General features: G+C 33.8%; 1 protein-coding gene across 1 annotated transcript in view; it reads left to right on the top strand.

Annotated features, from left to right (window-relative positions):
* RPS6KA6 (ribosomal protein S6 kinase A6) overlaps positions 1-22048 on the top strand; it is a 112680-nt gene extending 90632 nt beyond the window's left edge. Inside the window, 4 exon segments of the mRNA XM_028522999.2 lie at positions 2790-2866; positions 4477-4594; positions 15635-15775; positions 16443-22048. Of these exon segments, the coding sequence (XP_028378800.1) occupies positions 2790-2866; positions 4477-4594; positions 15635-15775; positions 16443-16568 (462 nt within the window). The 3' untranslated portion in view covers positions 16569-22048.
* The last annotated feature ends 358 nt before the right edge of the window (positions 22049-22406 follow it).

The following is a 22406-nucleotide window of genomic DNA, read 5'->3' as shown; positions in this document are numbered from 1 at the left end:
ACAGATGGTTTATTATAGAAGTGCATGGTTGAAACCTAGGTAGTTTCATTAGCCAATGTCACCCAAGTAAATTCAATAAAAATTAAAAAGAACTCTCTGAAAAGTTTTATTATCAAGTTCTGAAGCCTCTGCTAGCAAACAGTGAATATGTGTAAATTGTTATGAATGAGGTTTTGGGTAAGATTTGTTTGTGAAATTTCAGACCCTTTAAAAAATTAGTATTGAAGTATATGAAATGCATCGTCTTTTAAACTAGAATTAGAAATATTCAAGTACATATGCAGATATTTGAATATATGTAGCACTGTGGGGATATATATTGTTTCATTATAGTGCATAAACAGTCCTTTTTTAAACTAATTACAATTTCATCACAATTAGGAATGAAATCACTTTTTGATATGCATCAGTTCAATCAACCTCTTAAGAGTTGCATACTTGATGTGCTTTTCTACAATATCTATGTCACAAAATAAATATCTCCACAAGTATTTTATTATTTTATAAAGTAAGTCCTTTATAGTATGCAACTGATAGTTAATGTCTCTGGAGGCCTAAAATTTATCCAGACTAAAGGAACTTACAATAAATTGGATGGATGTTGTTCCTTCAGCTTTTTATAAAATAAGTGTGAAATTAATTACTCTGCCTTGCTGCCCTCTGGGCTGTTATATGTTTTGCTCCAAATATGAATTAAGGGGAACTTCAGAGAAAGGAAATGAGGATCTTTGTCTATGGTACTTTTTGCTCATTTATAAAACCAAGTGAGAAAAAAGGTAATGGTATTAACTACTTTAATTCTAACTTCTCTCTTCTTATATTTCACTTGATGCGAGTGGGAAGGTATTAAACCCATGTTCTGCACTGCACTCATGATTTCGTCCATCCCACTACCTTGCCCTTTTTCTTTTATGGGCGTATGTTCTTAACATTTTAGGTCATTGAGGCCCTCTCTAGGGCAAAAGTGGACTGCCTCTTCTGTACCCATACAAAATGGGCTTAAGTGTGTGGTAAATATGTAAAGCAAGTTTTTCATGGTGGGTCCTAATTAGAGTAGGCAATATGACACATCCTGTGCCCTTTTTCACATTACCTAGGAAGGAAATGGGAGTGTCAAATACCTATAGCTGACTCAGTGATTAACCTTCACCTGTCCAACAAGTTCCTGGGAAGTCCCTCAGTCTTGGCTGTAGACTGGGACACTTTAAAAATACTGTCCTCAGCCCTGGCTGATGTGACTCAGTTGATTGAGTTCTGGGCTGTTAACCCAAGCATTGCTGGTTGGTTTCCCAGTCAGCAAATGCCTGGGTTGTGGGCCATGTCACCAGTAGGGGGTGCACAAGAGGCAACCACACACTGATGTTTCTCTTCCTCTCTTTCTCCCTCCCTTCCCTTCTCTCTAAAAATAAATAAAATCGTTAAATTTTTTTTTCAAGTAAACATATTGGCCTCAGTCAGACCAACAATAAACAAAACTACTGTCATAAGGGAACCAGCTGAAACATGGTGATGGTGCCTGGAACTGTAAGAGTTGTGAGAAAAGAAATAGAGTAAGAAAGAAAACAAGAGAGGTTTATGTTTTATTAATGCGTGCCAACTTTGGTTACCCTGACTTGAGTGGTTTAGCTGTGCCTCATTATTTATTAGAGCTGTTGTAGTCCCTACTTGTGTTATTTACATAAGCCAGTTATCTAAGTATTTTGATAGCCTCTTCAGCTTTTCAGGTTTGCACATATGTGTGTTTACATAAATCCAATTTAACTAGGAAAAAAACATTATATCTTGAATTTTAAGTTAGAAACTCATTATTTATGTCTGGCAATTGTCAAAGACAAACATTAATATATTCAGCCTTTTCTAAATGAAATGTCCATGCTGGTAGTTATACAGTCCCCACTGTTAATACATTAATAATGTGTCTATTTTGTTCCTATGCCTAAAGGCCTTAACAGTGCACTTATTATTCCAAATAAAAAGGCTATATTTCATCTGTTTTTCTACAAACTTTATTAAGCTCATGGAGAAAACTCACATGAATATATAATAAATGTATTATTTGATTTTTATTAACACTAGTGCCAAGAGCAAAAACATGAGCTACCTAAATTGTTGTATGAAAAATTAATGAAACCATTCAGAATTTATCAAATGTGTATTTGTGTTCCAGAAATATACTGCTCTTTTCAATACATAAACTTTGTATATAAAATATAAATTCATCTTCCTTTCATGAGATCATATATTATCTTACCATCTCTTATGTAGTAAAGAGGCAATTATCATAGATAATAAAAGCACAAGCTCTAGAGTAAGAAGACCCGTTCTACTGCTTACTAGTTTTGTGGTATTGGGCAGATTACTGAACATTTGCCTCACTTTCCTTGTCTTCAGAGTGGAAATAATATCTACCTCATAGAGTCAGTGTCAGGATTAGAGAAAGTACTATGTGTAGTATATATTAAGTTTTCTGTATATATTAATCTTAAATTTTGATGTCTGTATTTGTTTTTCCTAACAGGAGAAGTGAAAGCTCATTAAGGTCAGGGATCATATTTTACAAGGGTGTTTTTTGTATAACCCATGTTACTTACCTTATTAATAGCCATTTATTCAATACTTGCTAGTAGCAAAAGATTTTCGCTTTTAACATTATGTCAATCTATTTTTGAAAAGATTAAAATAAGTAAGTTTTTAAATTGCAAACATTTGTGACATTATTAGAAGCACAACTTTCATGTGAGAAGACGGAGATTATACTGGGTAATACCATTTAAGTATTTCTTTCTCAGGTTCTTATGCAACAGGGCTATGATGCTGCTTGTGATATTTGGAGTCTGGGAGTCCTTTTTTACACAATGTTGGCTGGGTAAGAAACCTTTTCTACACAAAATAATCCACACCATTATTTAAATTTCACCTCTTTATTTTGTAAGATGAGGACAGATGAAAATTACCTTAAGGAAAATTCTATTAACATTTCAAAATATTATATATTATTTACTTATAAAATTGAAAAAACATAAGGCAAGGCATTTAATGAGGCAATATGCAGATACATAATTAAAAGAGTTTTCAATGGAAATTGAAGTAATAGTTTTTAAAGTGCTTGAATTCTGGCTCTCCTGGCACTAGAGATTTAGTAAGATTGAGCTTTATAACAAATATATATGATAATGAAATGCTAACTTACAGAAATATACATAGTTACCTTCTCTTAAAGAGCTAAGAAAAATACTTTAAAAAGGTAATAATTGGATTATGTTAGTGTTGGTAATTTACAAGTGTTGTTTTACTCTCAATATTTTTATTTAGGAGTAAAATTTATGGCTGTAAAAAAAGCCTAAGTTTAACAAAATCTAATGCATAGAATGGAATTTGAAGAATTATATGGTAGTTATAATGCATTTGTGCTTGACTTTTCAGAAAAAACATTTAGTATACTTGAAATGTTCTTGATACAATAAATGATTTACAAATATGTTGTGAAAATGGTGACTAAATTATTGGCTTGGTGATGATTACATATGTCAGTGTATTCCACATACTTTTAATATACATTAGTAAACTTTTGCAAAATATTTAGTTATAGCCAAAAGCAAGTGCTAAAATTAAGGATAAGCAACATTTGCAAATGAACTGTAGGATACCATTTCTGGATTACTGCTTCCCATTATTTATTTTATGACTAAACAAAACATGATTGTTAGTGTATATATGTGTGTTTAGTGATATATCAACTTAATTATTACATGAAGAAATTAAGTCATTGAGATGTTAAGATATATTTCTCATACTTTTTAACAGTAAGTCTTTTTGTTCCTAAATTTGAATACTATTTTTAGTTCCACCTGTTGAAATGGTACAAAACTGATCACTTTTTGTCACTCTATAATTAATTTTTGAACTACTTTACCTTTGTACAATGTATTTGTCTTTTTGTCTATGAACATGGATCCACATAATAATTTTAATGGCTATAAAGTTTTTTTGTTATTTGATATGAATATTTAATCCATTTTCATGGACATTAATTAAATTTATTATTAATATTTTTTCACTGATAATGTTTTTAAAACGCTAATGAATAAATTTGAACCAATATAATAAATGCATTTAAAATTAACAATTTCCTCATAGTAGATATATTTGTTTTGCTAACTTATGCCTGAGAGAATACGAAATTTGTGTATTTTATTCTGGTCTGATTTTAATACTAGCTTTACATGAAAAGCCACATTTATTTTATTTTACATTGATCAAAGGCAAAAAACATTGATATAGATAGGACTCAATTAATTAGGATTAAGTTCATTGTTCAAAGTATCAAATTGGATATGCACAGTGAAGGGAAATATTAGATGATATTCTTAATTTGCTATAATAAATATGTGTATGTACTCTTATGTTCACCACTTTCAGTTAGATTTGATGTGTATACTAGGCCCTTATGTTTATTAAAATCTATTTTATTAATAGCTACACTCCGTTTGCTAATGGCCCCAATGATACTCCTGAAGAGATACTACTGCGTATAGGCAATGGAAAGTTCTCTTTGAGTGGTGGAAACTGGGACAATATTTCAGATGGAGCAAAGGTATCAATTATAAATGTTTCATGTTGTCTCATTAATGTTAAATTGCTGAAATCTTTAAGTTATAGTCTGTATTTGTCAGGTGTATTCTGGGGTAAATCTCATATCCTGATCATTGTAGAATAAATAAGTGGGGGATGTGATTGTCAATATCTTTTAAACATTAGAAAAACAGAAGGGATTATATGTGGATCTTAGCAATAACACAGTGTGCTGTGTGGTGTAGTATAAGGAACACCTGATTAGAAGCCAGAACTAGAATGCTAGTTTTGATCTACTAACTAGCTGCAAATTGTGGGGACTAAATTCTCCCTTTGATTCCTTCAAAATTCAAAATCCATGTCCATGCATTTTGGTTTATTTATGATTTGTCATATTTCCACTTTGGTAAAAATGAATGTAATGCTGAAATACATAGGGATTTATGTGCCAGTTGTGCTTAGATTGTTAGTTTTCCGTGTTCCATGTGTATTATGCTTAGATATGTCTAGTGTGCTTAAGGAATAATATATATTAAAGTTCGGTCTTATTCTGACCTTTTAGTCTGATATTCTGAAGACATAACATAGGAAAAGGTACTAGGGAATATTGTTGAAATATATCACAAGGCCTTTCATGTAGTCTCTTTTTATGGATGATGTGACTTTAGTTCTGTCTTCAAAACTTTTCTAAAAATGGTGGCAAATTCCTGAACAAATGGACTCTGTGAATCTTTTTAAAAACTATCTTCTGTACATTTTAACACTTTAATTTTTTTCTGTTTTAAATTAGTGATAAAGTCAACTAATCTTCCCTTGCTCATAATCCCTTAAACTAGTTTTGTTTAGTTGTGAGGACTGTGATAATGCTGTCACCTGATAACACTTGTTTTATTTAATTATAGTTCCTTACAAGCTACTTTTCCCTTTCAAATGCTTTCCTTGCTATTAGCACTACCAGCAGAGGTTTACAGAAGATTGCTTCTGTTTGGCTCCTGTCCACGCAGTTTGTAGACCTTGTTTATTTAGTTAAATGGTGGGAGTGATAGTGGAAGTCATATTAACTTCGTGTCTTACTGCTTAAATAGTTTCAGCCATCTCCTCACCTCCAAACCCAAGGCTTAGATAACATTAGCATTGACACTTCCCTTTTGTAAACATGGGGAGACAAGGAGAAGAATGTTTTATGGTGTCACTCCATATTAAAAATAAACACTACCCTTACTGGTATGGCTCAGTTGGTTGGGCGTCATCCTGCAAGGAGAAGGGTCACCAGTTAATTACTGGTCAGGGCACATGCCTGGGTGGTGGGCCTGGTCCCCAGTTGGGGTGCATGTGAAAGGTGGCTGATTGATGTTTTCCCTCCCACATCAATGTTTCTCCCCCTCTCTCGCTCCCTTCCCCTTTCTCTAAATATAAATAAATACAATCTTTAAAAAGAATAAACACAATAATGCCTGAATAATTAAAGGCCCATCCTATCTAAATTTTAGAATATTTTAAATAAGTAAAATGTTACTTATTTCATGCACATATACCCTTGGCCAATAAAGAATTGCCCAGTAGAAGTTCTTGTGGGGTGATCATTTATGGCCTCTTCCGTTGCCTCCTTTAAAAAAGAGTAGCTTCTACTTTTCTTCTTACTGTCCACCCATTACAACATTATATATGCTTTATTAGAGAGCTTATTACATTTTCCCTTCTCACATGTTCATTTGTATACATTTTTAGTCTCCCCACTTGGAGAGCTTTAAATGTCATATTCATTTTTGCATTTTGCTATACATCATGCATAATGAATACTTTTTCATTAGCTATTTAATATTTTTAGATTATTTTTAAAATTTATCTTTCAGTTATAGTTAATATACAATATATTAGTTTCAGGTATACAACATAGTGATTAGACATTTATTTAGTCTTTTATTTATGTATACCATGCATTGTTAATTTACAGAGTAAGCTTCTTCTGTCTATTATATAAACAAAATTTTTTTGAATGACTAAATTTTAAATAAGTGGTCAAGTTTTACATATATATTTCCTTTCCATTTTGGCTTTTGGCTGCATTTAATAGAAGAGTAGTTTGTTAAGGTATTTATAAGTCATAGACTTCTAGAGGTTGAAGGGATCTGTCCCACTATTTTGCAGATAGATAAACCAAGGTGTGTAGAATCTATCTTGTCCATAGTCAGACACTAATCATTGGCAGAGCTGGAGCTGATTATCAGTATACTGAAGCCTATTACCCTTTATATAATCTATATTGCAGAGCATTTTTACAATTAAAAGAGTACGTTGAAATCTTTCTAGAACTTCTAGTACCAGGGCTTTCAAATACCTTGTGACAAATTATACTGGAGAATGACTATAATGTATAAACTAAGGTAGGGAAATACACAGGCAAAGGCAATCATTAGAGTTCTTTTAGTTTTATTCTGAGAAATAAGTTATTTGTTGTTACGTGTGATCAATACACAAAGTGTTCAGTATATGTGGAACTTGGTCTTTTATGCTGAGGAAGTACGAATTGTAATACATTTAACCAAATGAAGTGCTTATAGTGTAATTGGTAATGAGTGTGATAATATGGTTTACCTCAGTCACATGATTAAAACTGAAACAGAAATGATGAACTATTGTTTCTAAACCTAAATTGATTTTGCCACCTGAGTACTGTGAAAATAGGAAAATTACTATTCTCCTGTATTCATATGTGTTTAATGAATTTGGAGTCTTGCTGGCTTTTACTTAAAAAGAGTATAGAAAAGAAATCATTAAGGTCTAGGTTAAATTACATTAATCATTTTCATTAGTAATGGCTCTCTTTCAATTAGGTTATCTAACTAAATACCCAAGTGATTATATATAAGTGATCCTTCTTGTCATAGCTCAGTATCTTCTTTTTTAACTGGCCAGCACTACTGCACCCATTTGAAAAAATGGAAAATTATTCATAGGGAAGTGACAGATTTTTGTGAACTGTGGGTAAGCTCATTTTCCTCTTAGCTATCAAGAAAATTCAGTGAATATTACTTAAGATAATGACACTTCAGCTCTTTCATTTGTCATCCATCATCTACCTGTCATTCTGTCAAGGAGATCTTGCTACTTATTTCTAAAGAAGGTTAAAAAGAAATAAGTTAAATTAAGTCCTATTAAAATTACTTCAATTTCTTTAAAAGAACGCAGCAAAATGTTATTTCTGCTATGATGCCATTTGATAGCATAAACCAATCAGCATTCTGTTCATATCTTTCCTAGGAAACAGTAATTATAATGTATTGTAAGCATTTAGTATATGGCCATATATTTGTTTTCCTTTTCTTTTTAAAGTATATTTTATTGATTATGCTATTACACTTGACCCAATGTTTTCTCCCCTTTTACCCCCTCTCTGTCCTGCACCCTGCCACCCTCCAGCATCACCCCCCTTCGTTCATGTCCATGGGTTATACACATAAGTTCTTTGGCTTCTCCATTTCCTATATTATTCTTAATCTACCCTCTCTATTTTGTACCTACCATTTATGCTTCTTATTCTCTGTACCTTTCCCCCCATTCTCCCTCTCCTCCTCCCCACTGATAACCCTCCATGTGATCTCCATTTTGGTGTTTCTGTTCCTGTTCTAGTTGTTTGCTTAGTTTTTATTTTTGTTTTTTAGTACGTCGATAGTACATATTTAGTACAATTTCAGTTGTCGATAGTTGTAAGTTTGTTGTCATTTTACTGTTCATATTTTTATCATTTTCTTAGATAAGTCCCTTTAACATTTCATATAATGATGGCTTGGTGATGATGAACTCCTTTAACATTACCTTGTCTGGGAAGCACTTTATCTGCCCTTCCATTCTACTTGATAGCTTTGCTGGATAGAGTCATCTTGGATATAGGTCCTTGCCTTTCATGACTTGGAATACTTCTTTCCAGCCCCTTCTTGCCTGCAAGGTTTCTTTTGAGAAATCAGCTGAGAGTCCTATGGGAACTCCCTTGCAGGTAACTCTCTCCTTTTCCCTTGCTGCTTTTAAGAGTCTCTCCTTAACTTTCATCTTGGGTAACTTAATTATGATGTGCCTTGGTGTGTACTTCCTTGGGTCCAACTTCTTTGGGATTCTCTGAGCTTCCTGGACTTCCTGGAAGTCTATTTCTTTTGCCAAATTGGGGAAGTTCTCCTTCATTATTTGTTCCAATAAGTTTTCAATTCCTTGCTCTTCCTTTTCTCCTTCTGGCACCCCTATGATTCAGATGTTGAAATGTTTAAAGTTGTCTTGCAGGTTCCTAAGCCTCTCCTTTTTTTTTTTTTTTTTTTTTTTGAATTCTTGTTTCTTCATTCTATTCTGGTTGAATGTTTATTTCTTCCTTCTGGTCCAAACTGTTGATTTGAGTCCTGGTTTCCTTCCCTTCACTGTTGGTTCCCTGTGCATTTTCCTTTATTTCACATTTCATAACCTTCACTTTTTCCTCTATTTTGTGACCATACTCAACCAATTCTGTGAGTGTCCCTATTACTAGTGTTTTGAACTGTGCATCTGAGCTTAGTTGTATTTTTTCTGGAGCTTTGATCTGTTCTTTTCTTTGGGCCATATTTTTTTTCTTGGCACAGCTGTTACTAGCAAGGGGCAGAGCCTTAGGTATTCGCTAGGGTAGAGCAACCCACATCACTGGGCTGTGGCACTGTATGTGGCAGAGAGGTCCAAGAGGGAACAATGCTGCTTATTTAGCTCTCCGCAAGCTTATAGCCACTTCCTCTGCTACCCACAAGCAAATTGGGCCCTGCTGGTGCTGATTTCTGGCTGGGTGGGTTTGTATATGTTCTAGGACCCTGTGGGTCTCTCCAGAGAACTCTCCTGTAAGGCTGGGAGTTCTTCCTGCTGCTTCAACCTCAACAGGTGTTTTCTGTCAAAGGTTTTGAGGCTTTATTTCCCCTCAGTGGAACCCTGGGTTGGGCGGCCTGTTTGCTCCCCACTTGTTCCTCCTGGTTTACCTACGTGCAAATGTGGGACTGCCCACTCTGCTAGCTGCCGCCTCACCCAGTTCACCAGCCACTGCCTCACCTGGTCCTCCAGCCACTGCTTTGCCATGAGTCCTCTCCACCTCACTGCCCACCTCCACCCCTCCTACCGGTCTGAATGAATGTTTCTTTAACTCCTTGGTTGTCAGACTTCCGTACAGTTCAATTTTCTGGCAGTTCTGGTTGTTTTTTTGTTGTTGTTGTTGTTGTTTGTTTTTTTTTAAATCTGTTATCATCCTACTTTTGGTAGGCACAGTGTATCTACCTATGCCTCCATCTTGGCCAGAAGTCTCAAACTCAATGAATTCTGTGAGTATATTGATTACCAGTGTTTTGAACTCTGCATCAGATAGGTTGTCCATCTCCTTATCACTTAGTTCTTTTTCTGGAGTTTTTATCTGTTTTTCATTTGGGCCACATTTTTTTTTTGTCTCGGTGTACCTGTTAAGTTGTAAGGGGGTGGGCAACCCTCCTTTCTGCGTGGTGATGTTGTCTGTGGGGGAGGGGTCAGAGTGGGAACAATGCTGTTGGCTTGCTCTGCTCTTTCCAACTAACTCTCCTTCTCTCAGTGAGACTAGGAGTTTCTCCCACATTCACAACCCCCATAGGATTTTATAGCTAGAGGTTTTGAGTTTTTAGTTTCTCAGTCAGCCAGCCCACCTGGTCCTCAAGCTACTGCCTCGCCACTCATTCTCTCTGCCTGGCTGTCCATCTCTTCCCCTCCTACCAGTCTGAGCAGATGTTTCCTTAACTCTTTGGTTGTCGGAGTTCCATGCAGTTTGATTTTCTAGCAGTTCTGCTTGTTCCCTGTTTTTAAATTGGTTGTTATCCTTCTTTTGGTTTTGCAAAGGAGTGAAACATTTCTACCTATGCCTTCCTCTTAGCTGCAATTCATATCTTGTTTTCTTCAAATTGTGTTTCCCTGGTGATTAGTGATACATAGCATCTTTTCATGTACCTGTTGGCCAATTTTTTTTTTTGGTAAAAATGTCTATTTATATCCTCTGCTATTTTTAAAAATCAGATTATTTGTGAGGGTTTTTTTTATGGTTGAGTTGTAGGAATTTCTTGTATATTTTGGATGTTAACCCTATATCAAATATTTGGTTTGCAAATTTTTCTCCCATTCCATAGGTTTCATTTTCATCTTTTTGACTGTTTTGTTGTGCATAAGCTTTTAAGTTTGCTGTAGTCCCACTTTTTTATTTGTTTGTTTTTGCTTTTGTTGCTTATGTTTTTGGTATCGTATGCAAAAAATCATTGCCAAAACCAATGTTGAGAAGCTTTTTCTGTAGGAGTTTTATGGTTTCATGTCTTAAAGTCTTCAACCCATTTCAAATTAATTCTTGTGTGTCATATAAAATAGTGGTTTAATTTTATTATTTTGGATATAATTTTCCAGTTTTCCTAGCACTGTTTATTAAACAGACTATCCTTATCCCATTAAGTATTGGACCTCTTATTAAATATTGCCTAACCTTAGATTACTTGGTTTATATTGGCCTTTCAATTCTGTGTTTTTGGTTTATGTGTCTGTTTTTATGTCAGCACCATATAGTTTGAAGTAAGGAAAGGTGATGCCTCTACTTTGTTATTTTTCCCAGAATTACTTTGGCTTCTTGGGGTCTTTAGTGATTCCCTATGAATTTTAGGCTTTTTTTCTATGTCTGTGAAAAAATACCATTTTCACATTTTTCTGTGAAAAATACCATTGGTTTTTTGGAGGGATTGCATTGAATCTGTAGATGACTTTGGGTAGTATGGACATTTTAACAATATTAAGTCTTCCAACCCTTGAGCGCATGATGTCTTTCTATTTATTTGCATCATCTTAAATTTCTTTTTATTAATTTTTATCCTTTTCAGTGTATAAGAAATATTCATCTCCTTGGTTAATTTATTCCTAAATATTTTATTGTTTTTAGTGTTTTATAAATGGTATTGTTTCCTTTATTTCTTTTTCAGATAGTTGTTAGTTTGCAGAAATACAGTTGATTTTCATATGTTGATTTGGTTTCCTGCAGCTACTGAGTTTTTTTTATTTTGACAGTTTTTTGGTGAAGTCTTTAATGCTGTCCGTATATGAGATCATACCATCTGCACACAGATGATTTTACTTTTCCTTTCTGATTCAGAGATGTTTTATTTCTTTTTCTTGTCTAACTTCTCTGGCAAGGAGTTTTCATATTGTTTTGAATAGGAATGGTGAGAGTGAACACCCTTGTCTTGTTCTGATCTTAGGGAAATGTTTTCAGTCATTCACCATAGTATTATATTTGTTGTGGGCTTGTCATATATGGCCTTTATTACATTAAGGTGTGTTTTCTCTAAAACCAAAAGGACCTTAAAAATACAAAATTAGCAAATGGAAGGTGGTAATAAAGAGCAAACCAGAAATAATGCAATACAGAATAGAGTTGTTGAGAGTTTTATCATGAAAGGATGTTGAATTTTATCCAGTACTTTTCCTACATTTATTGAGAGGATCATATGATTTTTGCCCTTCATTCTATTAGTGTGGTAATTCACATTTATTGATTTGTGTATGTTGAGCCATTCTTGCTTCTCATGGATAAACTCCAATCGATTGTGGTGTATGTTGTTTTTAATGTAATGTTGAATTTAGTGTACTATAATTTTGTTGAGAATTTTTACATGTATATTCATCAGTGATATTGACCTGTATTTTCTTTTCTTGTAGTGTCCTTACCTAGCTTTGATAGCAAAGTAATTCTGGCCTCATAAAATAAGTTTGGGAGTGTTTATTCCTTTTCTGCTTTTCAAAAGAATTTTAGAAAAATTGGTATTAGTTTTTCTTTAACTGTTTGGTAGAATTCACTAGTGAAACCATCTGACCCTGTGGTTTTCTTTGTTGTGGGGTTTTTGATTACTGCTTCAGTGTCTTTACACCTAATTGGTCTTTTCAGGATTTCTACTTCTTCATGATTCAGTTTTGGTACATTATATGTTTTTAGGAATTTACCATTTTTTAGTTTATCCAGTTCTTTGGCATATAATTTTTTCATAGTAGTTTCTTATGATTCTTTGTATTTCTGCAGTATTATTTGTAATTATTACTGGTATCATTATGGTATTATTTTTATTTCATTTGAGTCTTTTTTTTGAGTAGTCCAACTAAAGGTTTGTCAATCTTTTCAAAAACCAGCTCTTAGTTTCATTGATCTTTTCTGTTGTTTTCTGGTCTTTATTTCATTATTCTTGTTTGATCTTGACTATCAACTTTCATCTGCTAATTTTGGACTTTTTTCTAGGACTTTGAAGTAAAAGTGTAGGTTGTTTTGTTTTTTTGTGGGGTTTTTTTTTTGAGATTTTCTTTTTCCTTAATGTAGGCATTCATTGGTTTAAACTTCCTTCTTAGACCCCTGCTTTTGCTGCCTCTCATAAGTTCTGGTATGTTATTAATCCATTTTTGTTCATTGTTATATTTCCCTTTTGATTTCTTCTTTGACCCATTAGTTTTTAGGAGGTCTATTGTGTTGGCATTTGAATTTTTCTGGTAAGAAATCTACTGCTATCCTTGTCTTTGTTTTACTATAAGCTCCGTACTTGGTGTTCATTGAGTGCCTTGGATCTATGGGTTTATAGTTTTCATCAAATTTGGAAATGTTGGAGCCTTTATTTCTTCAAATATTTTTTGCTTTCCCTCTTTTTCTCTGGGACAGTAAATGTACTAAATGTATTATGCTGCTTGAGGTTGTCCCCCAGCTCACTAATGCTCTTCTCCTTTGCTTTTTTGTTTCACACTCTGTTTTTCTTGGATAGTATCTATTGCTATGTCTTTACCAGTCTTTTTATTCACCATACCAAATTCGCTATTAATCTCATTAGTTTATTTGTCTCACAATTTAGTTTTCATCTCTGCAAGTTCAATTTCTATCTTTTTACACCTACTATGTTCCCACTTAATATTTGAACCTGTGGAATGGAATGTTAAATGTTTTTAATGTCCTTATCTGGTGATTCTAACATGTGTCAGTCATGGGTCAAATTTGATTGATTTTTTTCTCCTCATTGTGCATTTTTTTTCCTTCTTTTTGTATACCTGGTGATTTTTGCTAAGAAGCCAGGCATAGTGAATTTTACTCCAGTGGATGCAGGACATATTTTTATTTCTATAAATATTCTTGAAATTTATTCTGCATCACAGTTAAGTTGGAGAAATAATTTGGTAGTTTTAGGTTTTCCTTTTAATATTTTTTTAGGCTTGGGCTATTCACTACTCAGGCAAGTTGCTTCTAAGTACTTTACCAAATACTTCATGAATTAGGAAATTTTCCAGTCTAGCTGGTGGGAACAGGCAATATTCTCCAACATGGGAGTTCTGATTTCTCTATAATCCTTTTAGATAGTTCTTCCCATTGCCTTTGGTAGTCTTGCCCCACCACCACACACACATACAGGTTTATCAGTAATCTCCTGAATACTTACAGGAGACCTTCTTCAGGTCTCTGTAGTTCTCTCTCTGATCCTCTCACCTTTCTGATAGTCTGCCCTCCTAACTCTCTGTCTGTCTTGCTCTTCTCTAACTCTCTGTTCCATCTCCTCAACTCAGGGAAACTGCCAGGCCCTGCCTGGGTTTCTCTTATGTGTACCAGAGCCTGAACACTCTCTCTTCAAGGTGGTAAGCTGGGGTAATCATATGGCTTACTTGATTTGTTTCCTGTCTTTTAGGGATCACTCTCCTTCATTGCCCACTCTCTGATCTATTGAAAGCTTTTGTGTCCTATATTTATGGGTTTTTTCAGGTGAGGAGATGAGAAGGTTGTTTCAAGCAGGTGGGTGAGTCCAGCCCCTGGTATTCCATCTTGGCCAGAGGGAGAAGTCCGTGTGCTGTTGAACATTTATCATTTTTATGATTATCATTTAGGTCTGTTTTATTGAAGTAACCACTGTTATATTTTTTATATTACTTTCCATTTATTTATTCCCATTTGTCCTTTATTCTAGTAGATTTTTATTGGTTTTTCTACTGCTTTACATAGTTTCAGTCATTTCCATTATTCAAATTCTGGTGTTATTCCTTAGAGTTTTTAGTTTCATGGCTTCTGATACTGATGAAAAGTTTGCAAAATGATGATTTTGTTTCTGTTTTAGAAGATGTTTGTTAAGGAGAGTTTACTTCTCCTTTGTCTAAAATAATGTGCTTGCAGAGTTTATTTAAAATTAACACATAATTTTGCCCTGGCTGATATAGCTCAGTGAATTGAGCTCCAGCCTGCGAACCAAAAGGTCACCAGTTCGATTCCCAGTGAGGGCACATGCCTGGGTTGCAAGTCAGGTCCCCAGTAGGGGGCATGTGAGAGGCAACCACACACTGATGTTTCTCTCCCTCTTTTTCTCTCTCCCTTCCCTTCTCTAAAAATAAATAAATAAAATATTTTTTAAATTAACACATAATTTCATATATTTACAATTGGGTTTCACCATTAGGTTATATTACTTTTATAACCTTTATTATCAAAGATAAAATAAGCATAACCACAGTTATTCTGATGAAAAACTTATGATACTCTGAATACTACTATGCTATCAGTCAGTTTCTAACCTTTGATTTATATTTTGCTTTCTTTAGTATTTTATACAGTAAACCATTAGCTGCTGGGTGAATTAACAACATGAATTCCTCCCTTCCATCTTGTATCTCTATACACATACCCTTATACTTTGGGGCCCACCTTACCAGCTGAGATCACTAATTCCTTTTTCCTCTTAACCATTTAGCACATTCCAGGATAACTCCTGCTACTTTACATTTTCCTTCTCCTTCACTAACCACATTCCAGTTCCACAGATTTGGTACCCCCTGATTTAGAAATAATAGAGATTTATGGTGTATTGAAAAATCTATTTCAAGATTCTCTTTTGACAATTAACTATTCAGAGTATAGGTTTGTTTTTGCTAAGGGTAGGTCAAATCAAAGAGACTGAAAATATGTTGATGCTTTCATATTTTGAGAAAATGTGAAATGATATATATTTACTAACAAATTTATTGATATATTGTGTTTCATATACATATTCATTTAATTTAGGATTTGCTTTCCCATATGCTACATATGGACCCACATCAGCGGTACACTACAGAACAAGTATTAAAACACTCATGGATAACCCACAGAGACCAGTTGGCGAGTGATCAGCCAAATAGAAGTGATACATTAAATGTCGTTAAGGTAAAATATGCTTTTATGTGCCTTCCATATGCTTAATACCTAATAAAGCCACTGCATGCCATCAACTGATGGCACTTACATAATTGCCTTGAACTATCTTTATTTTTTAAAGATGTATTTGTAGATTTGTTTTATTCTGTTTTTCAAAATAACAAACATGGGCTCTTCTTGACCTTCTCAACCTACAGCGTTTCTGATGATAATATTTAAAAGCATATTCCTGGCTGGCATAGCTCAGTGGATTGAGCTCGGGCTGCGAACCAAAGTGTCGCAGGTTCGATTCCCAGCCAGGGTACATGCCTGGGTTGCAGGCCATGACCCCCAGCAACCGCACATTGATGTTTCTCTCTCTCTGTCTCTCTCTCTCCCTCCCCTCCCTCTCTAAAAATAAATAAATAAAATCTTAAAAAAAATTTAAAGCATATTAAAGTAGTGACCAAATACTGATACAGTGATATATTATAAGACACATAGTTATGAAATAAAAAATATACAAGTAATCAGGTATTAATTCATCGAGGGAGCATCAATTACAAATCAAGTATTCTTAATTATTTTCCTGGAGAAAAAAAGTTGTATTCTAGTTAAATCTCTCATGATATGCTTGGACATTTTTTTTCACCTCCGGGGATTTTTATCTACTTCGTGATATTTCTCATTATTTTAGGGAGCAGTAGTAGCCACATATTCGGCCCTGACTCGCAAGACCTTCCAACCAGTCCTAGAGCCTGTTGCTGCCTCAAGCTTAGCTCAGCGACGGAGTATGAAGAAGCGCACCTCAACTGGCTTGTAAGATTTCCAGTGCTTCTCAGCCAAACTGGACAAAGAGAAAATTAAATGTGTGGCTTTTGCCTAATCTTATATTAAAGGCATTGTTTTCTGCTACATTACTTGAATATTCTGTGTAAGCCTCCTTATTTAGGGGGAGTGAGATTAAAAATTAAACATACACAGGTCCACGATATTCATAATGTTGTTTTTCAGTAGTGTCCAAGATTTACTTAAGTATATAATTGGTGTTCATAAAGTCCTAACAACTTCTCTGCACACTCACTTCAATAGTTCCTTTTAAATAATGTTACTTTAATCATTTTTCTGGTTTTATACAATAATGGTTGGGGGGATCATTACCAATAATCAAGATGCAAATATAGTATAATGCCAATCAATTTCAGTTTTTTTATATCAAATCCTGAAGGATAGGCTTAAAAAAAAAAAACGAATTGAAAGTGTATTGTAGAAGCTTGTTATTGTGCACAACCAAAGGACTCCATTCATTTTGTAGTAACTCCACTCTGTAGTTACTGAAATGTAGACATGGTAGTTTGGTGCCAGAGAAAAAGTTTTCTGTGCTAATATGTGAACTCCTGATATGGTTGTTGCCAAAGTTTTTACAGAAGAACTAAATCACAGATAATGTGTGCAGTCAGACCTGTATATTGTCCATAAGTGGCCTCATCTAAAAATAAAGATTTCCATAAGGCTTCTGTAAATTTCACCTCTAAAGGAACTGGAGTAACAGTGAAGAATTTTTTAGTCAAAGGCTTTATATTGGTGTTCTGACCTGCTAAATAGGTCATAATTAAGCCTTTGAAAATAAAATACATGGTGTTCACACTACCTTGGTGTTGTGTAAGCTAACTTTTAAGTGAACCAGTTGGATTTAGACATTATTGTCCTTCCAGAAACTACACTGTTGTTTTTTGGGTTTCCATGTGCTTTGAATTACAGTGTAGCATATTAGTCTACCTTGAATCCTATGGCAATGTAGTTGAAATTTTACTGTAGTGGGCTTGTGAGCTTAGCACACATGATATAGTATAATGCATTTCAGTAAACTTTAGACAATGCTACATAATAATTAAACTTTCAAAAAGATGAACTGAAATTTTAAAATAGGAAGTAATATTAATAATCTACATAAAATTTTAACACATTTTTAAATTAGATTATAAAAGAAATCTGGCCAAATTGATCCGGTCTTATTCAATTTATGATTCAGAACCACTGTGTATTAGGTATTGTATTATCTAAATGATGAAATTTTAAAGAATCTTTTTGTGTTGTTGAATAAGATACCATTACTACTACTGCTACTACTACTGCTACTACTACTACTACTACTACTGACAGAAAGAACACATGAATGTAAACTTGGAGGATTTAACAGTTTTGTTTCGTGAATATAAATGAACTACTTGTGCGTGTTAGGTATACTGTTTGCTGTGTATTTTATTTTGCTTAGTTCAGAGAGAGAGTTGATTTCTGATTGAAGTATACAATTTAGTCTAGGAGACATAACTTTGGTATTTAATAAAAGAAACTATACATATTCTCTATAATGTAAGTGATATATATTCCCTGCACAAAGATCTGTTTTTTGGATGTGATGTATAAAGTATATGTCTTTATTTTGAAATGTCTTTTTGCAGTAATTCAAAGACATTAAAGAACATCTAATGTCACATGGAAAACAGTACTTAGAAATAGACTGGTATTATATCTTGTCGATTTTTATGCCCCAATTTAGCTTTTTCTTTCCTCGTTTTGCTTTATGACTATATGTAATTGCACATAACAATGTGTGCTCATGCACTTATTTTTGTCTTGCCATTATCTTCCTTGTGCTATTATGGCTTCCTATCAAAATTAATATGACAAACTCAGAGGTATGATTTTGATGTTAAACTTTTCAGAACAGAGATACTATTTCCATGTGTGCTTTTCTAGTAATAGAATTAGGGTTAGTAAAATTGGAAAATGAAAACTGATAAAAAAATAACTTTGTCTTTCCATAATCAGTAGTTTTTTTTAAAAAAATAGATGATCTTAATTAATTTGTCAATGAATTTGCACAGAATGGTCATGCCATACAGTCCTTCATGACAGGAACAATCAGAATTAAGCAGTGAACAGCATGATAATACCTCATCACTGAGTGAGGACTGACAATGTGTAAAAGAAATATATATGCCACTGGGTTTTTCTTACAATTGTGCAAGAGTTTTCTGGTGGAAAATTCAAACGTGGTAGCTTAATAGTTGTAGGGAGCAACCTTATTTTAAGTGGAAGGTTTAAACTATACCCTCATTTTTTAGAAGGAACCCAAGTAGTGATGCCGAATCATGTCTATTTTGGCTACAACTGCAACGCAACAAACACAGACATAAATGGGACATTTTTTTTGATGGGGCTTCTATAAATACTTAAACAGTAAAAAATCCTTTTTATAAGATTTCAGAATACTTGGTTTCTAATGGATTCATGAACAATGATTTTGCATTGCTTTTCTTTCTAGTTGATGTTTCTTGGTAGTGTTTCATGATAGCACAGTTTGGGTTTTTTATCGTTGTCTGGAAGGGAGAAGATATTGTAGGTTTTTTTTTTTTTTCCTGAAAGGGAAAAATACCAATTTTACCCAGATAGACTAACAATCTAATGTCCTAAAGCACATAGTATCATGAATAAACTCAGGAAACCAATTGCAAGAAAATTAAAATGTAGTGCCAGAGATGGTAATTTTGTGGGAAAATTGAACTTTAACTTATTTTGTTAGATCCAGTAACACCTAAACATTGATTTTTATAATTTATTGCCTTTGATAATTAAACATAGTAAAACATTTTGATAGCACCTCTGGTTAGCCCAAAGGGATTCCGTATCTCTAGGCAACCCACAAACTTAAGGACCGATGCTTGGTGTTTTATTAAAACATGCGAAAATAATACTGACCACAGAAACTTATTTATATTAATTGAATAGTATTTTCCTGACCATAAGAGACCCTTTATATCTGAATAAGGTAGAGAACCACTTATCTTGGCCTTAAGGTTAACTAGAAAACTTAGGCTTTAAACTAGGCAAAGCATGTCTTTGGCATTCTCAACATTCTCTTCCTCTGGCTCTCCAGCCCCTGCGTGCTATCCTATTTAATTACCTCACAGAGGACTCTATGATTAAATTATTCCTAAAAGATTCTGTAACCCAAAAGAACCTCACATCCTTCCCCTTCCTCAAATCTGAACTTCCATTTTCACAGAGCAGCTATTTTCAGTGAAAAGGGTGAAAGGAGAGCTATTTCATTCCCATTTTTCCATCAGTGACTAGTAGAAAATTGGCATTTTTCAAGAAAGATGTCTGTTAATCAAGCAAGTTTCTACTTGCTGGATTTTCAGGCACTCTAACCAAGTGAGATTAATTTAAACTTTAATTATTATCAGGGAAGACATTTTTGGGCAAGGCATTTACGCAGTATGCCCCAGTAAATTGCCATTTGTTCATTTATTGTTGTTATTTGCACAGTTCTTGGCTTTCTACTTCTCAATTTACATTTTCTCTTAAAACCTTCCATGCTTTTTAATCACAATGAATTTCTATGACAGAATGGTGTGGAGGGAGGCCGTTGTTGTTAAACCAATATTTATCTGTAGTTTCCGTTTCTCATAGTATATGACCCAGAACATAAGAAGTCTTCCCGTGCCCCCGGGCTCCTACTCCTATTGTATTTACAGAGAAAAGGAGAGCACGGAAAGGTTGAATGCAAACTGTCAGTGGGGGTCAAAGTTTCCAGATCCTTTGACTAGATTTCAGGACACAGAGATCCTATTTATCACAATATTTCTTAACACGAATGCAAGCCATATTGAGTATAAATTGGTCAACTGCAATTAAACTTTTAGAACAGTTTCTTACACTTTCAGCTTATTCAGGTTATTTTGGCATGTATCACAAAATGAATGACTGCTATAAATAGTAGAGCAACTCAGTAGTGTGTTTTCTGCATTCCTATGCAAGACTGTAGTTGGCACTGATAGTGATTTTTCACAAATACATTTTAATCATGATGCACTGTTCTTGCTTTTAGTCTTACTATATAGTGAAGTCCATCATATAATTTTAACAAAATGCGTGATTACTTAAAATTCAAGTTGATTGCTAATACTTGGAAGTATAGTAACTCCTAAATTTTAGGCATAACTTTCTTTGAACTCTGAAGAAAAACAGAAAGGAAAAGTATTTTTAGAATACAGAAATTCAAGCTTGCTTACTTATATTCTAGTGCACAAATTATGTATCTTTTAGTTTGTTGACCAGCAAGAAATCTTAGCTAAATTCTTAGAAATAATATATATGTGATTACCGAGTTAGGATTTGCTCTGTATTCACATTTCTAAACCTTGGACAATAGAGCATCTGTTTTGCTTTCATTCTATTTGTCTAATTACGTACATCAGTCTCTTCAAAAATTATTTATTAGGCATCTAATTTCATGTGGAACAGTTCTAGACATTGTACTCAGTGCTTTAGTTTCTTAATAAATTGTCAATAGTGTGACCAATTAGGGTTATTTGCTTTTTTTCTTTTGTATCAACTAATATCGCTCAGGTCACATTTGAGTTTTCAAGTTCTCTCTCTATGAAGTTGAAACCATTTGTAGCAAAAACAAAGTAAATTTGTTTTTTTAATATGATAAATATTTTTTTAAGATCATAAAAGTGTTCTAACAAGAAATAGCCATTTTGACAGTTATATAAGAAATCCTAATTAAATATTCAAATGCCAGCATGGTTTGGAAATGAGAATTTATCTTGAACTAAATTCCACAGTACAAAAAAGGGAGAATATGGTGTTTCTGTATTTAATTTTTAAAAAGCATTATGTAATATTAGTTAACATTGCATTTATGCAGAGTAAATAGTTTGCTGTAGCCACAGTTAAAAAAAAACCACAAACATTGTCTTGCCAACAGTTCCCAAGCACTTTGGGATTCGTACACTTACTTCATGACATAGAAAATATGACATTCACTGGCTTTTTGTTGCACTCTTCAGACAGAAACGGCATTAAATAACAGTCATGTGTAAATTTGATTCATGTGTACTTAAAAATGTAAATGCGGCTATTGAAAGAAAAGGTCCCCAGTCTTCAGATAACTGTATTTTCTTTTTCTGACTACATCATGGAGTTTATACCATCATTTACTTTATAACTGTTTTTTTTAAAAGCATTGCTCTTTTTGACATGAAAGTTTTCATTGTTCTACATTTTTCATGTAAGCCCCACCCCAGTAGTGTACTTGATAGTGCTTTTTCCCCTCACAGTGCTGCTAAAGAAATGGCTATAATTTTGAATTTACAACATGCCAAAGATGACATAGAAATTATATTTATTTTGTTTTTGTTAAAACTCTGTGAGCAACATTTATCAACATATCATGTTAAATTACTGGCATTTTCTGGGTACTAAATAAAAAGGTTACAACTTTCTAACATTTACAGTTGACCTTGCTTGATCATTTCTGAGTATAAAACAGTGTCTTCTTTTATAAACACATACAGCTATTTTCAGATTTCATTGAAAGTAGCTGTATATTGTTTAGGAGCCAGTTATAAAAAAAGTGTTTCAAGATATTTGTTTATATATATACCTTGATATGTTTGAAACTGCAATGTTTTTTCTCATTTTAGGATTACCCTTCTAATATGCTTATAAGGGAAGAGGATTTAAGAAAATGAAGAAGATATGAGGATTGACAGAGGAGGGGAGAGGGTGGGAATGGGTGGAAGGGGGAAAGGGAGAAAAAGCGGGAACAACTGTAACGGTATAAGCAATTTTAAAAAGAGAAAAAGGA

This window comes from Phyllostomus discolor, chromosome X (genome assembly GCF_004126475.2).
Source record: "Phyllostomus discolor isolate MPI-MPIP mPhyDis1 chromosome X, mPhyDis1.pri.v3, whole genome shotgun sequence".
Taxonomy (NCBI): domain Eukaryota; kingdom Metazoa; phylum Chordata; class Mammalia; order Chiroptera; family Phyllostomidae; genus Phyllostomus; species Phyllostomus discolor.
The sequence above is the reverse complement of the archived record's forward strand: the minus strand, read 5'-3'. Positions and strand labels throughout refer to the sequence as shown.